This window comes from Glycine soja, chromosome 4 (genome assembly GCF_004193775.1).
Source record: "Glycine soja cultivar W05 chromosome 4, ASM419377v2, whole genome shotgun sequence".
NCBI lineage: Eukaryota > Viridiplantae > Streptophyta > Magnoliopsida > Fabales > Fabaceae > Glycine > Glycine soja.
This window is the reverse complement of record NC_041005.1, coordinates 21,423,754-21,441,542: the sequence shown is the minus strand read 5'-3', so window position 1 is coordinate 21,441,542 and position 17,789 is coordinate 21,423,754. Positions and strand designations below refer to the sequence as shown.

Genomic DNA, 17,789 nt, shown 5'->3' with positions numbered 1-17,789 from the left:
TAGAGCTGAGACTGCACAGTGTCATGGGGCATACGTACGACTATCGTGGCTACGGGATCTTTATCAGAGGAGATGTGAGGAGCGACATTGGATTGTTGCAGCTCATGCGTATCTCCTATATTTGGTTGGTTGCACTTTTTTCGCTAATAAAAGTGCAACACATGTTCATGTAGTTTATGATGGAAGCTTGCTTGTGGAGCTTCTATGGAGGCTGGATCTTTGAGCTTCAATGAGGTCCTTTAATGGTGATTTTCCACCATGGAGATGCAGCGGAAGACAAAGGAGAAGAGGTAAGAGGCGGCGCCATCCACTAGGGAATAAGCCATGGAAGAATGAGCTTCACCACCAAGATGAGCCTTGGATAAGAAGCTTGGAGAGGATGATTCCATGGAGGAAAAGAAAGAGGGAGAGAAAGAGAGATGGGGGAGCACGAAATTGAAGGAAGAAAAGAGGTAGAGAAGTGGAACTTTGAAGTATGTCTCATAAGACTCTCATTCATCAAAGTTACAACAAGTGTTACACATGCTTCTATTTATAGACTAGGAAGCTTCCTTGAGAAGCTTTCTTGAGAAAACTTCCTTGAGAAGCTTCTTTGAGAAAACTTCCTTGAGAAGCTAGAGCTTAGCTACACACACCCCTCTCATAACTAAGCTCACCTCCTTGAGAAGCTTCCTTAAGAAGATTCCTAAAGAAGCTAGAGCTTAGCTATACATACCTCTCTAATAGCTAAGCTCACCTCCTTGAGATGAGAAGCTAGAACTTAGCTACACACCCCCTATAATAGCTAAGCTCACCCCCATGACAAAAAAACATGAAAATACAAAAAAAAAGTCCTTACTACAAAGACTACTCAAAATGCCCCGAAATACAAGGCTAAAACCCTATACTACTAGAATGGCCAAAATACAAGACCCAAACGAAGGAAAAACCTATTCTAATATTTACAAAGATAAGCGGGCTCATACTTAGCCCATGGGCTCGAAATCTATCCTAAGGCTCATGAGAACCCTAAGGCCTACCTTTGGATCTCTAGCCCAATCTACTTGGAGTCTTCTACCCAATGCCCTTGCGGGATAGGATTGCATCAGTTTATTTAGATGTTTTTCGTGACTTGGCTCAGAGTGGTAGCTATGCATGGGGAGCTGCTGCCCTAGTGCATAGGTTTGATCAGTTAAATGATGCTTCTCAAAGTACTGGCCGACAGCTTGCTGGTTACATTACTTTATTACAGGTAAATTTTATGTTTGTATTATGTTAAATTGGATTATGATGTAAATATGTTTTTAATATGTTTATTTTACATTTCTTTTGTGTTGATGTCATGTTTGTAGTATTGGATATATGAGCACTTTCCCAGTGTTCATGAAAGCGTGACTGATAAAGGGTACGATGAGACATCACCACGTGCCTGTCGATGGCTTACTACGAAGGCTTATTCGAAGGGATTCGCAGCATCGATATACCAGACATGTATAGATGCACTAACGATCCCTGACATATGTTGGATGCCTTATGGTGACCACCGATAAGTTAAGGCGTTTGACCTCATTTCATGCTTTTAGGGTAAGCTTAGATGGGGTCCCGTTGTGGTCACACATCGCCCGGTGGTGCGCCAATTTGTCTACATTCAGACCATTCCTCCACTGCCTATTGGTGCCACCTTGTCATTTAAGGATATGGACGGAAGGTGGATGCATTACTCGGACCATCTAGTAGCTGCGGGACAGATTTGTCTTGTGCTTGGCCAGTGTGTAGCAGATTACATGGACTTGTTCTTTGGGATATCTCATTCATTCATCACACCCACACAGGAAGCTGATTCACCTAGACATCCACCTGTCCCACAGCATGAGACATACGTGGAGCCAGATATCCCGGAGGTCCCAGTGGCACCAGAAGCTGGACCTTCAGAGTCAGTTGATCAGCCCAGACATGCAGTGGTAAGATGAGTTGCTTTAATGTTTTCAATTATGCTATTTATTTTAAATACTGTAACAAATTTGTTTTTTTGAATGTCATAGGATGCTTGCGAAGCGATCGCAGAAAGGTTGGAGCATGTGCTCAACCTAAGGATGGTCACTGTAGGCACAGAGTTACATGACATCATGGAAGACTACCAGAGGATCACTAGGGGTGTCACCTTAGATGGAAATATGTATGTTAGGGTGTGACGAAGACAGTGCACGGATCAGTGATAGACGATGTTTATATGTTGTAATTGACAATATTTTTGTTTTTCATAAGATTTTGTATTTGTTACATTATTTTGCTTATAACTTTTATTGTATTTTATTCTAGTTGTGTGTATGATTTTCATTAATTTGGTTATAACTTTTATTTTATGTTTTCCTAACATTTTGTATTAGCCGAAATTGTTGCGTTCACATGAGGGAGAAAAACCTATTTAGTTGAAGAACTCCTGTTTCTTTATCATTGTGCACCTCGTACAAAATTTGTGTGTGACTTGTGACAAAAGTGGTCACTTAAAAGGAAGTGATCACTTAATTAACTCAATTAGCCCTAGAAAATATGAATCAATCAATAAGTCAATTAACTCAAATCAGAATTCTTATGTTAAAATAAAGTGGTCACTTAATAATTTTGTGCTAACCATTCTTGCACCTCTTGTGGTTTGTCTATCACATCTAGTGATGGAGAGTCCACGTTTATTCGTTAATATATTCATTTCAAAAGGAAGTAAGACACACATAATATTCTACAAGTGAGTCCTAATAAATTTCAATCACTAGGAAAATGTGTGTTTGAAAGAATGCATTAAAGAACATGATGCTCTCATTTCTCTAATTAGAATTCCATATCCCATGCATATGATAAAGCTTTTCAATTATGACAAGAGGCATAGAATAACAACTACTTGAATTCATAGTGATATAGTAATCCATAGTGAACAACTTAGTTGAAAAACTTATGAACAAATACTCGAATTCAAACATTACATTAACATCCAGAAGGAAATAAAATTTGCATGAAAAAGTACAATTAACTAATACTAATTTTGCATTCAATCATGTGGCGAGCGAGACACGTCGTCTTCCATTTCCATTACCTGTTTATTAAAAACTGCTAAAATTTCTATTGGCCCAAATTGTTTCCAATAGTTAGACAGTACTAACACCTTAAGCACGTCATCGTTAGTTTTTAGCTCAATAATTTCAAATTGGATAACTTTGTCTTAATACTTATAATGAGCTGGTTGTCGAAAAAACAATCGTCTTACCGTTTGGGATTCATGAATACCATCAGGGGGAATCCCTTATGGTGCAACTTGTTTGATCAAATCCTTCAGTTCATCGATTGTACATCCAGAAGGAATGTTAATTTTTTTTGGATTTTTTCCAGTGAACGAGTAACTGACAAAGTTGTGTTGGCGTTACATGTTCCACCTCCTGTTGTAATATAGAAAGGCATCATGAGTAGGGGTCATAGTCGCTTCAAGTAGGTTTAATATCCCATCTGGTGTTCTAACAATGGTGCATAATAACTCAATCGGACCAACACATGGAAATTGATGATTACACAGTAACATTGTGTTAACATCATCATCATTTTTCAATTGCATACATTGAAAGCAAAATTGGTTACCTGTATCTGTGAATGGCTGCCGGTAGTAAATTTCATCCAGATATTGTTTGTCGGTTAGCTGAAGGGTATTGTGTATTCTGGTTTTTAGCGTTGCAAAGTCACAAGTGTTAGGTACTCAAATGACAACTGGAGTGGAAGTTTGAAAGTAAACACCACTATCGTTGTGAATAATCGATCCATTTGGAAAAATAAAACCCAATGTGGAATTCACAATCGTTTGACTGCTAGTTTCTCCCAAAAATGTCATACTTTGTTCTAAAAATTGGGTTGGGAGAGAATGTGTGATTTTTAGAGTGTTGCTATGTCTCATATATATAGATGGTTTTCACTAACATTGCTTCACTTTTTTTAAAGAATAGAGATGCGTGCAGATGCTTTGTGTTTGTGTTTCCAACTAAACCAATGTGGTGTCAAGCTGTATCGTGCATCAAAATGTGTTGTCAAGTCTGTCAATGTCGTGTCACACTCAGACTTTAATGCGCATGCATTTGAAAATGTGTTGTCAATTATGACAACGATGCATCATACATGCATGATCGGAAGTCATATTTAACTAAATACAAATCAATAACTTCAACGAATCAAAGAAGACAACAATATAGAGGCAGAGGCAGAGGTTGGTGTTGTTCGCTGAGCCTTAGTGGGTGAAGCCATTTCTTTATGTTATCATATGAACCATGAAAGATATTATTAACAAATCACAAAAATGATTTTCAATGTCAAGAAATTGTACAATATTAGGCCCTCCACAACCAATTATATCACATAATTAATAAAATTAGATAAACAAGTGTCACAGTCCATAACAACGATGCATGTTCAGTCTTCATTTAGGTCAACATAGTCTCTTTTCAACATCATCAAGTTTTTGTACTGTTGCATTCTACTAATATATGGAGTTGGTCACTGCTTTACCTGAGGATAAGAATTCCTAGACCATAACAATGCTAGTGGTGGTAAAGGACAACGGTCTTTCAAATAAACCTGTTATATGTGAACAAACATTATTAACTAAAATGAACACAAATGATTGCATAAATATAAAAATTAGACTAACTATCTTCAATGTACCTGAACAAAATAATTTCCAAACACGTGACCGACATATATAATGCGGTGCACAGAAGAAACTGGTGGTGGTTGACTTCTAAGAGGAAAAAATGTCATGCTTTGTTGTCGGGACAACGATACAAGAATTACATTATACCTTGATGCAATGACATATCCCATCTCCGTTATATTCATCCACTTATCCACACTAACCTGAATCAAACAAATATACACATCAAATTTATTTAAAGTTTGTTCTTTAAAAAAAAAAACTAAACAACATACCTTGGAAAACCCATCAACAAGTAGGGACAGCCTTAATTCATCAAATCTGTTTGTGCCACCGAGGAGGTTGATATAGTCATCCGACCATGAAACCCTACAATAAATGGCTCAAATTGATCCAACATCGGGATGATCCTTGTTGGCTTCGGCAGGTCAGAAGATGATGCACTACGTTTCCCTGAAGAGTTTCTATTTTGAACATAATGAAAAGAATCAACATACCCCCAATAAGACGGATCACGCTTTGTTGATCTTTGGTTTCTGTTCATCGGTTTCTTCAGTGCACCTTTAGTGTTGACCTTTGATAGAGGAGGACACATAGAGTTTTGATCAGGGTATGTAATTTCTCGAAGTATAACTCTTGAGAGTAACTTTATCACAAACATCAAGTTCCTCAAATCTTTTAGATATGGTCTTGATCTCTTCCTTGATGGTGACTTCGGCCTCACATAACCCTTGGTCTGAAAAACTAAGTCTCCTTCAAAACATATGGATTGAATCTAGTGGGATGCTGCTAACAACATACCTAGATAGCTCACATGCACAAGGAAGACTGTGTGTGGTTCTCATCACACAACCACAAGCAGAAGGATTCTTGCCAGCATAATATACACGCTCAAACTCAGCAACAATCTCATTTAAAGCGTACCTTAAAACCATTCCAAGAAGCCTCTTGTACAAGGTTTTTTTAAATACATGTCCAACCACATGTGTATTTGTTTCAAAGGATGTTTTAATTTGAGTGTGTTGCAGCGTGATCATGTTGTCATGGCATCCCAAACACTACACAGGTCTCCAGGGCTATTATGTAATACTCTTTTTAAATCCCAATGAGCATATTCAACCTTACATTTGAAATACACAAAAAAAAATAAACATATACAACAATTAAATTCCATTAATTAATAAACATTACTAGAAAAACTGTAACATTTTAATACTTGTTTGTTGTTGTGTTGCCTAAGTGCATCACCTTATTCATCCAGGCTGTAATAAATTTTTTCTTGTGTGGGATTATCCATGTTTTGTTAACATAGTCAATGAACATTGGTCAAGGTGAACAAGCCATTTGAAACTTCTGAAGGCACTCAACGAATTACTGTTCAGAAGGACAATCAACCAGACTATTCCCTACATCCATGACATACTCCCAAGCATTTTTTTGACCAATTAAGGATTTGCATTTGGCCTTGACATTCTTGGCGATGTGAAACCTGCACAACAAGTTTGTACACTCATGGAACATAGTTTTCACTGCATTCATCAATGCTAGGTCTCTATCAGTCACAATAACTACATGGAGACAATCACGTCTTAAAAATAGACCTTGAAATCGTTCCAAAACCCATACAACATTATTAACACATTCACCCTCCAGACATGCAAAACCCAACAGAGAATGTCATCCTCGTTGGTGTCACCCCAACAAAGTCAAGTAGTGGGAGTCTGTACCTATTTGTTTTGTAGGTACTGTCTATCAAAAACACCAAATGACATGCATTGCATAACTTTACTGCATCAGGGTGACACCAAAATAGATCACATACCACGACTTCATCCTTTAGTCTATGCCAATGAATATATTAATCCCGTTCAAGAAGTTTCATTAGATGTTGCATTTCAGTATCACTTCCTCTAATGGAAGAACGGTATGCACTTCGTGCATTGTATATTTGTTTGATTGTTGTACAACTATTGGCATTGTGCTCCTTCAACGTTAGCAGGATGTTTCTTGGTTTCACCATCGACTTTGTCATATCAACAATAATTGTCTTCTCATCCTTAGTCAATCGCCCAACGTATGGATGTCCAACTAATAACTTGACCAATTCATGATTATGAATCCCACAGATCAACTTGACCATCCAACCTTGCCCTCCAATCACTGGTTTCTCACGAAGCTTGAACGGACAACCACATTTCTGACTCTTAGTGTCTCTTTTAACAAATTCCTTCTTCCTACACTTATACTGACCACTCCTTTCACAACTAATTAACACAAATGATCTTTCTCCTCTACTACTAGTATGTGTGTTAGACCTCATAATGACTGCAACAAATCCGTTTTCATGGGCAACCGATCGAGCCAACTGCAAAACATCATCTTAGTTACCAAAGAACTACAACGCAACCCAGACAATTTATGTTGTCTACAACATAAACATTTCATCAAATGACTCAAAATAAAGAACATTATTACCTGAGAAGTATTAAAAGCATCCAAACAATCAACATGTGGTTCATTCACACCACATTCTTGTTCATTTTCATAATCCATATCAACTTATTCAGGCATTATATTGTCATACGTCCATTAATCTTCATCCATCTTAACAACAAATCAAAAATATATACATCATACACAAGTCGACATAATCTTTTAGTATACACCATATTAGCAAAACTAAAATTCATAGTCATATATATCAATAAACAAAAACCATATATTAGTCCCTCTATGTGCATTTTATTTATTCCTTAACATCAAAATTTGATAAATATCATCAAAATATATTAACTACATATATATTACCAAGTAATAAAAATAAATTCAAAATTTTGAACTAATTTCAACCTAAATAATTACATTAATTACTTATACTACATATAATTTGTAATAACTAAATAAATCATAATTTCCAAAAAAATACACTATAGGGACTAAAAAACAACTATAAAAAACTATAGCGAACAACTAACTTAACATATTAATACTTAAAATAAATACAAATTTTGCACCTAAATAATTAAATTAATTACTTATACTATATATAATTTGTAATAACTAAATAAATCATAATTTAAAAAAAAAATACACTATAGGGACTATAAAAAACTATAGCAAACAACTAACTTAACATATTAATACTTAAAATAAATACAAATTTTGCACCTAAATAATTAAATTAATTACTTACACTATAATAACTAAATAATTCATAATTTCCAAAAAAAAAAATAACAACACTATAGAGACTAAACAAAAACTATCAAAGCAACAACTAATTTAACATATTAATAATTAAAATAAATACAAATTTAAACAACTTAAAAAAAACCTAAAAAAAATAACTCTTACAGATGAAGTACATCCATATGTTCTACTTCCTACATACGGATGTATTTCATCCGTATACAACTTACGGATTTACTTCATCCGTATGTTAAAAATACCAGATCTACTAGAACACCAGTTACCCAGAAAAGCCATAAAATGTGTACCTCTGCCGACATAAAACCAACACCAGTAACACTTTCACCTCCACCGAACTGTTACCTCTCTCAATATTTGCAAAACAACCACCAACGAGAGAAACTGGACCACAATGACAAAACCAAGCGTTCAACACAAAATAGCACAACAATATTGGTGCCATTTTAAAGAAAAACAACGAGGGGCATTTTTGTCATTTTTAAATTATGCTGGATTCACCAACAATAGTGCTAGATGCACCTAGCAACCTCCGTCCATGTTGAAGATAAGGTCCAACACATGCATCACTCATGACTCATGATGATGTAGTTATGGCCCACATAACAACCATGAAAAACTACTGTGTCAATAAGATTTAATGTTTCAACACTATATGTACAAAAGGTGAGTTACATCTAAACATAAAAAGAGAATTTCTTTAACTGAAAACTTTTTTTTTTTTTAATGAAAGCTTATTTTGATAAACATTGAAAAGTTTTCCTTCGGGAAAAAAATATGGTAACTTTTGAACCAATGGATGAAACTCACTAGAAGGAGAATAACTCAAAATTATACAAGAAAAGTGTAAATATGTTTCCTTTTGGGCTTTGTATATATTTTAAATAAATGCATTTTTAATTTTTATATATTATATACAAGTAAATATATTTATTTTTTCCTTTCAAAGTTATCGTCATTATGGGTGAAAATTACTTCTGCCTTTTTCTCTTTTCTTTTTATTGATTGGGGCCTCACTAACAAACTTGTCTCATATACTTTGAGGAGGATCAAAAGTACCTCAAATTATCATTCACACTAAGTGTTTAAAACAGTACCTAATGTGTAACTAATAGAATGTTAGGTAATTGGAACACAGCTTGTGTGCCAACTTTTAATTAATAATATTTTCCTTTCACAAAAAAGAATCTAATGGAATGTGTCAACAAAATCACGATATGTATCATTCATATTTCATATATCAATATAAATCACAACATGCATGCCTTCTCGATTATATATTACATAAAGCAATGTTTTGTTTGGATCAAGTTGATTGTCTATCATTTCACTACTTCCAAAGACATTTTATTAAGACATGCCTGCCTGGATGTATTAGTAGGTAATTAGTAATTTCATTGTCATGTATAGTTTATATTTACATTTAAATACGTGTTGTAGCATCTTTTATTTAATTATTCATTTACCTTTTGTCAACTTTAAGTATGACCAACTTCCTCGATACACTTAAATACATGCCGATATTCTTCTATATCAACAATTTCCGTATTTCACTAATGACATCCAATAATATATAAGTTACAACATGCATTTTGTAAAAACATAAACCCTTCACGACATTGAAATAATAAATTAACTAGTATCACACCAAGGCAAACATCTCTTGATAAGTTCTGAAATCTGACCTTTGAAGCCAAAACATTCTTTAAGAATTGTCATTTAAATAGAATTGATATAATAATAATTATATACTTACAACAATACAATAATGCAAGACATGTTGTTTTGAAGGGCCAAGAAATTTGTGTAATTAATGATAAATAATCTTGCAACAAATTTGTACAATTAATCATTTCTCAGAGCATTTCAAATCTCAATTCTGTGTCAATATTCTTGGATGTCAAACCTCATACATCCAGATTTCAAAATACAATCTATATGATCCTGTGACAGACGAACTACATACATCCAGATTGCCAAACCTCAACCAATCATACATATATAAGACTTTAAACAAAATTTATCAAGCAAAATCAATGGTCAAGCTATTGATTTAAGGAAAACAGAGTGCACATGACACAACTACCATCAATATCAATGGTCAAGCCTATTGATTAAGGAAAACAGAGTTTACAAGACACAACTAACTTCAAAATCAATGGTCAAGCTACTAATCTTGTTAACTTGTTTTGCACCAACGTGCCTTTCAACTGTATTATGTTAGTTCTATTAAAAAAGAAAAAACCAAGAAAAACATAAAATAAGCCTAACTTTTTTTTTTCTCTTAAAAAAGCTAAATAACTCTGATTTCATCTTATCCGGTTACCTTTCAACCTTTATAAGGACCAACCAAAATGGAAACTATGTAGCATATGAAAGTCAAAATTAGGATATCTAACCAAATATTTATTTTTTCTCTTTTATCTTCTTATCCGATAATTGATTAAGGATCCTATAGTCTAGTTAGTGTTGTTCTAATTATCTTCATTTCATTTGTAGAAAGAAAGCAATAAACAAAAATGGTTTTTCTAGAATAGTGGTGTTAGTCGTTGTCTTACTCATAGTTCGGACAGGTTGATAACAAGCATAGCAAAATTGCAGAGATAAATTATTATGCTTTTTCAGTATCTTGTTCTTTTATGTGCAAAAATATTTCATTATTATGGTTTTTCCACAAGTTTACAATCACACTTCATAACATATTCACATGAAACACACATATTCAGACGAAACACAGGTTCAAAATGTCATAGGTTCAAAACCTCAGATACAAAAGAGACACGATTAGGGTTGGGGTCGTTATGTTTGGGTAACATTTTAAATTCTGACAGATGCATATTCCGTTGGAAAAATTTGTCGGAAAGGTATCAAATTTTCGACGGACCTATATCTACAGGTAAACTTTTCCGACGAAATATAATCCTTTGAAAAATTCCTTCGGAAATTCAAATATTTTTTACGGAATGAATTCTGTGGAAAAATTTCTGTCGGTAATAACGCTTTTTCTTGTAGTGTGCCTTTTGCATTTTTGGGAAAAGATTTTTTACTGAATAAGGCAATTGGATGGCTTTGTTGGCTAAGGATTGCTCCTACTGCAAAGGTGAATGCAACAGTTTCAATCTCAAAAGGCATATTGAAATTGGGAAAGCTAAGGACCGATGCCTATGTGATAATGTCTTTTAATGTTGTAAATGCTTGTATCGTGTGTGTAGACCATTGAAATTGAACATTAGCACATAGTAGGTCCGGGAGAGGTGCGACAATGGCTGCATATTTACGAATAAATCAATGATAAAAGCCAATCAATCCTATAAAGTTGCGGAGAGATGAGAGGTTTTGTGGTTGTGGCCATTAGTGAATGGCTTACACCTTGGAGGGATCAGATTGAACTCCTTGGGCTGAAATGATGTGACCTAAATATTCAATTGTTGAAACTACAAAAACACACTTAGTTAACTTAGCATAATAAGAATTAAGTATAAATAACTGTAAAACTAAATGGAGATGGTGAAGATGAGTAGCATAATTAGCACTATAAATGAGAATGTCATAAAGAAAACAAATGCTAATTTTCTCAAGTAAAGTCGTAGGAGATCATTTATTGCAGATTGAAGCATAAATAGTGTGTTTGTTAGTTCAAATGGCATTACTAGGAATTCGTAATGGCCATCGAAAGTCTTGAAAGTGGTTTTGTGTGTGTCTTCAGATCAGACCTGTATTTGGTGATAACCCAAGCGCTAATCTATCTTTGAAAAAATTGATGCACCACCAAGTTCATCTAGGAGCTCATCTATGGTGGGTATAGGGAAACTGTCTTTGATAGTGATTGCATTAAGAGCACGGTAATCAACACAAAGTCTCCATGTACCATCATTTTTTTACAAGTAGCACTAGAGAAGAGAGGGGGCTAGTGCTTGGTATGATAAGGCCATCCTTAAGGAGCTCAGTAATGAGTTTGGTCATAGTTTCTTTATGAGCATGTGGGTATTTGTAAGGACGTACTTTTATGGGACCAGTGTTTGGCAAAAGAGGGATATGGTGGTCATGAGGGAGAGAAGGAGGAATGGTGCGAGTATTTTCAAACACAATAAAAAAACTGAAAGAAGGGCTTGGAGGTCTGAGGAGTGAGGATGTTTAGCCAAATGAGTGAAAGGAGTATGTGGTGGGGGTATGTTTTCCATAGAAAGAAGATGAAAGGAAGCCACTGAATCCATATGGACTAAGTGACACACTTGTTGAAAAAAGGCTATTTGGGCTAGAGGAGAGGATTCTCCTTGTAGAGTAACTTGCTTACCAAGGTGGGTAAACTTCATGTAAGGGACTGAGAAATCAGAAAGGATTGGCTCTAGGGTTTGTAACTATTCAATTCCTAAGACCAAATCATCACCCTGAATTGGAAGTAGAAAAAATGGTAGTACAAACGAGTGAGATTGCATTGTAAGAAGAACCTGTTTACATCATCCAGTGTAGTAAATTTGGTTTTTATCACCTATCATGACTGGAAACAAAGGTGTAGGTGTAGTTGGAAGCTACAAATGAATGGCAAGTCATGGCTGCATAATGTTATGTGAACCATCGGTGTCAATGACAATATTGATTGGATGACCCAAGATGGAGCCTTGGAAACATAAAGTTTATAGAGATGGGCTTCTGGTGAGGGCTTGGGGTAATAGTTGAAAATGGTTGGGTTGGGTATTTGAAGGATCTATAGGTTCCAGGGTAGTGTTAAGGTCAAGCTCATCTTTTTCATCACCCTCGACTACAATCAGGAGAAAAAATTGCTTATTTTAGCACTTGTGGCCAATATGGAATTTTTCATCACAATAGTAGCATAAAATCTTTTGTGCGTTTTTCATTATACTAAGATGGGGTGAGTTTCTTGAAGGGAATAGGGGAGGCGTTTGGAATAGGGTTTGAAGCAGGGTTGTGAGAATGTTTTTGGTTTGCGAAAGGACTGGAGCAAGTAAAGGGGTGGACTTTTGAAGCCTTAACCTTAGCCTCGACAAGTTTGGCAAAACCAATGGCATTAGCAAGGGAGGAAGGTCGTAAGATGCTCATTTCAGTACAAATCTCAAGGATAAGGCCCAGAATGAAACAATTTAAAATTACTTTTGGTGTTAACCCATGGACCCTATTGTGAAGCTTCTCAAATTGAAGTTGATAGTCACTCACAGTTCCCAATTGGAGGAGCTTAAACAGCTTGGCTTGGTGATTTCCAAATGTTGAAGGCCCAAAATAGAGCTCAAGTGTGCTATAAAAGACCCCCAGTCAAATAGTTGTTGGTTGTGGTGCATCCACTTGAACCATAGAAATTCGTTGATCCAAAGGAACCTAGTAAAGGGTAAAAAATTGTTCCGCTTAGGACAACCAGTCAAATGGTTCATATCCAGTAAAGAGTAGAAGGTGTAGTTTTCAGAGCCATATATGGTTTGGGCTAGGGGCAGTGTGTAAGGGAAAAAGGGGTAGGTATTGTAGTAGGCATTGGGGAAGTAAAGGGGTTATGAAGGTGAAATGGACCCGATTGAGTAAAAGGATTTGTGGTTGTGGTGGGCATAGGTTGGGGAGTAGTGGGTGGTGTGTTTGTTGTGGAAGTTGAGGATAACTATGTAAGTTTTTCTAGGATGGTGATCATCACGATCTGTAAAGACTCATGATGAGTATCAATGGTAACTAGCAGTTGATTGTGGCAGTTATCATGGCATATTTGAGTAGCTTCAATTTCAACAACCATGGCTAGCATGGCCTCCTCCAAATCTTTGATAGATTTCTTAGGCATTATCAAAATGAAAGAACCAAATATGTTAGACTATTAATCCCACATTCAAGATAGGGATCAAATCTCCTTTAAAATAAGAAAACACCTAAAGTGAATAAGCATTTCTCATGTCTCCTTTCATTAAAAACAGGGAATAAATATGCTACAGGACTCAACAGTCCAAAATACAACTGTCACTACAGCTATAATAGTACATGAAGCTTCTAGGAATAAAATTACTAAAGAGACCCTAATGGTCATAAAGCTAGGTTTGCACAAAGTCCTTAAACCTAGAAGGTGGTCCAGCATTGCATTTGGGCTTGAGAGAAAGAGTGCGGCCCATTGGACTATCAAGTGGTGAAGGGATTCACGAATCAGTGTTGAAAAATACATCATGAGCGAGGCATTCGCGACGAGGGTACCGGTGGGCCATTTTCCAAATACACACATCAAGAACCCAAAGAAGGTGCTTCTAGTTGCAATGCTCTACCAGATACACCATAATAACAATTGAATGTGAAATAATTTAATTATTAACGGTGAAGTTTTTTTTATTGCTCGCGTATTGTTTATGTGACTGCTAATTGCAATTAATTTGCTAAGTTCGACAACATCACTTATGCTCGTAGAGTGTTTGACCAAATGCCCCAATCAATTATAAAACTAACACTAACTTAGATGCTCCAAAATCCTTTTTCTTTTTGTTACTATTTGTCAAATTCATGATGAAGGAGTGTTAAATCAATTTGAAAAATTGTGGCAGCTTTTTGTAATTTGTGGGGATTTTAACCCCACGTCCCCCAAAAAAAATTCATAAAAAGAGAATAATCAACAATTGGACAAATGAAGGAGTCACATGTAGGTATGAGAATCAACCGAGCCTAATTCTGGATCAAAAAGTATATATTTTAATTTTATGAGGACAAGAAACAAACAAAAAATTTTGCAACGACAAAATTCATATATTGATGTTTTACAAGGATGAAAAACATTTTTTTTCAAAGTACAATTAATTTTAATTGGGTTTTGCTTTCAAGCTTCGGGTTTATCAAATATGAAAGCGTTTTGGCTTTTGACAGAACTTGGAACATGTAGAACAAAAGGTTAAAGACTCTCTACCTTTGCTTAGCTCAATAGCTATCAAATTCAATCATAAATAAATTAATATCAAAATCAAAACCAATAAATAAATAATAAAATAAAATAGAAAATTAAAGTGTGAAGTAGGAACCAACCAGAACGAATGAGGCCTCTGTTGTAAGAACTTTTCCTTAAAGAACCCGAAAGCGCAGCACCTTAATCACGGACGAGGATGCTCCGGCCACCGCTGCCATGTTTTCTAAATTCTAGTAATGTGCGTTCTTTTCTTTTGTTGTCTCGAAACAAGGGTGATCAGGGAGGGATATATATATAATAAATGGAGTGGTCCGGGTCAAAGTTATGGTGTGGGCCTGTGGGGTATGGCATGGATTCTCTGCCGACAGGTTCATAGTACCAAATTGAATTCTTGTACAAGTTTAAACCATAAATAATTTCACCCAATTGTAACTACTCAATTAATCTCTAGGTACCATGAAATTTTGTAGAGGAAAGTTGTCCATCAGGAAAAGTGGTGCTACGAAGATTTGAGCCCACACCATGGAGAAGGTAAAAGTTTCGGATTCTTAACCATCTATATCAACTCTTGATAACTTTGTGTGTTATGAATACAGATGATAATCCTAAAATTCATCTAAAATTGGGACCTCCCAAGAGAAAAAATGGAAAGAAACTTGTATTATTTTCTTCAATACCTTCCTGTACATAGATGCTTATGTAGACAGCATATAAAATGTTGTCATACAGAGGCAAATTTCCGAAAATAACAAAATAACAGAAAAGAAAAATAGCTGGCAATTGGCAAACAGCATATCCTAAGCTAGCCAATGCTATAATGTCAACTCAGCAATTCTATAACAGAATTGGTTAAATGCAATTATCAAGATGCTTCTTTCATAACAGTGTGTATAGATGTGAGTAAGAATTTAGATCTTCTCAATTATTAAACTTTTTCTTCAATTAGAAACATAACTGACAAATGCATCTTGGGCTAATTTATATGTGATTGTGGAAGTCATTTGTAGTTTATTTAACGGAATTTCATCATCATTAAACACAATTTAAACCATGTGGACTTTACTCAATAGCCAATAGTAAACAAAACGAACCAAGAGACGACAATACAAACAAAAATTTCAAATGTAAAAACAAACACGTTCTCTTGTTTCTGCGTATCACTGTTATCATGCCGTCAGAGAGTCCAAATCACACTATTATTCCTAAAAGGAATGTACCAAAATCCAAAGCTTATTTGAACAAATTTTGGGAATCAGAATTGTTTCAATTTTTTCCTTGAAATCTAAGGGTAAATTCCTTCAGGGACAGAAGGACATCCTTCAACCTATTCTTGGCATCTTCATCAATCAAGTCACCATCATTGTTAAACTTTGCCGGCGGCTGGAATGCATTGAGGAAGAACTCAGGTTTGTTGATGAAATGAAGATCGAGGAACACTCCAATTTGGCGTAGATGATATTGTGATCTTCCACCACCAAAGCCTCCTCCAGCACTCACTATGGCAGCGGGCTTAGCAGCCCAAACATTTGGTGCCCTTGATGCCCAGTCAAGTGCATTCTTTAATGGACCTTCAATAAATGAAAGTATGGATATTAGTTTGGTTTTCGATCATTGAATAATAAGGTACTACCATCATATATTTAAGGACACAACTTTTCTCAAAATAAAGGCTCATAATAACCAATCATTAGATCCATTAATTAACATTGATTAAATCATTTCATTATCTTTTTGTAAGCATACCGTATTATTCAACAATAGCATAGGTTGCAAATCCATGGAAAAATGGATTCTCTATTAGGTTTCAACCTAACCTACACTCAAAAACCAGTTTATAGATGAGTAGTCTCCTACTTATTATACATATTATTTAATCTTCAACACACACCCATCTAAAGACAGAATATTTCAAGTGTAAAGTTTACTTGACTGAACAGGTGATTTCATAACGGCCTCTTCGTAACATGTGACACAATAAAATCAACCACAACCATTAAGATAAACTCCAACTCCAACAGTTAAGTCATAAACAACAACAACAACGCCTTATCCCACAACAACAGTTAAGTCATAGTATAAGGATATTTTTCTCCAGTTATATACACTATTTTAATTATATGACTAATTATTGCCAACAATATCAACAAATTAAAAGAAACTAAGAAACAGATAGTTGAGCCAGCATACTTGCGACAGAGTAATTGTACTCAGGGGAGGCAAAGAGGATGCTATCAGCTGCGAGAATCTTCTGGCGAAAGGCTTCAACTTCGGGCGGGTAGGTCCCATTTACCTCGAGATCGGTGTTGAGAAGGGGCAAGGGCGAAATATCAACGTACTCGATTTGAAGGCCTTCAACTCTACCTTTGCTTAGCTCAATAGCTATCAAATTCAATCAAAAATAAATTAATATCAAAATCAAAACCAATAAATAAATAATAAAATAAAATAGAAAATTAAAGTGTGTAGTAGGAATCAACCAGAACGAATGAGGCCTCTGTTGTAAGAACCTTTCCTTAAAGAACCCGAAAGCGCAGCCACCTTAATCACGGACGAGGATGCTCCGGCCACCGCTGCCATGTTTTCTAAATTTCTAGTAATGTGTGTTCTTTTCTTTTGTTGTCTCGAAACAAGGGTGATCAGGGAGGGATATATATATATAATAAATGGAGTGGTCCGGGTCAAAGTTATGGTGTGGGCCTGTGGGGTATGGCATGGATTCTCTGCCGACAGGTTCATAGTACCAAATTGAATTCAAGTTTGGAGGATTTTTAATATAGAAAATGGCAGTATTATCATACCTGTATTGGAAAATTCATATTATTCCTTAAAATATTTCAGAAATTTTCATACCACAACAATTCGATTAAAAGCATGATAAATCATCAATTTATTCAAATACGCTTTAATCTACTATATTTATCTATTATATATAAAAATGAAGATTGGATTCTATGGGATGAAGTTAAGTAGCAATTCCGTATTTATTTCCTTCAAAATTATTAAATAGTATCATTTAATTCAATGAGTTCATTTTAATGATTCCTATTT

At 35.3% G+C, this 17,789-nt stretch overlaps 1 protein-coding gene, 1 long non-coding RNA gene and 1 pseudogene across 2 annotated transcripts; all 3 read right to left on the bottom strand.

Annotated features, from left to right (window-relative positions):
* Positions 1 to 14,963, bottom strand: part of LOC114410670 — a 100,600-nt pseudogene extending 85,637 nt beyond the window's left edge.
* LOC114409518 lies at positions 4,261 to 7,421 on the bottom strand. Its single transcript, XR_003666104.1, has 3 exons — positions 4,939 to 7,421; positions 4,675 to 4,866; positions 4,261 to 4,587 (listed from the first exon to the last, which is right to left on the bottom strand). It is a non-coding gene; the product is annotated as an uncharacterized LOC114409518 (long non-coding RNA).
* Positions 14,964 to 15,772: 809 nt separating the features above from the next.
* Positions 15,773 to 17,381, bottom strand: LOC114409516 (NADPH:quinone oxidoreductase-like). The gene is made up of 3 exons (XM_028373006.1): positions 17,219 to 17,381; positions 16,929 to 17,120; positions 15,773 to 16,309 (listed from the first exon to the last, which is right to left on the bottom strand). The coding sequence occupies exons 1-3, from the start codon at positions 17,316 to 17,318 to the stop codon at positions 16,005 to 16,007; spliced, it is 597 nt and encodes a 198-aa protein (XP_028228807.1). The 5' UTR covers positions 17,319 to 17,381; the 3' UTR covers positions 15,773 to 16,004.
* Positions 17,382 to 17,789: the final 408 nt, after the last annotated feature.

Excerpts from the sequence above, each read along its gene's own strand:
- LOC114409516 (XM_028373006.1), bottom strand. The coding sequence starts at position 17,318 with ATGGCAGCGGTGGCCGGAGCATCCTCGTCCGTGATTAAGGTGGCTGCG. Across the intron at positions 17,121-17,218 it reads CAGAGGCCTCATTCGTTCTG|CTATTGAGCTAAGCAAAGGT; the intron begins GTTGATTCCTAC and ends TGAATTTGATAG. Across the intron at positions 16,310-16,928 it reads GTACAATTACTCTGTCGCAA|GTCCATTAAAGAATGCACTT; the intron begins GTATGCTGGCTC and ends CATTTATTGAAG.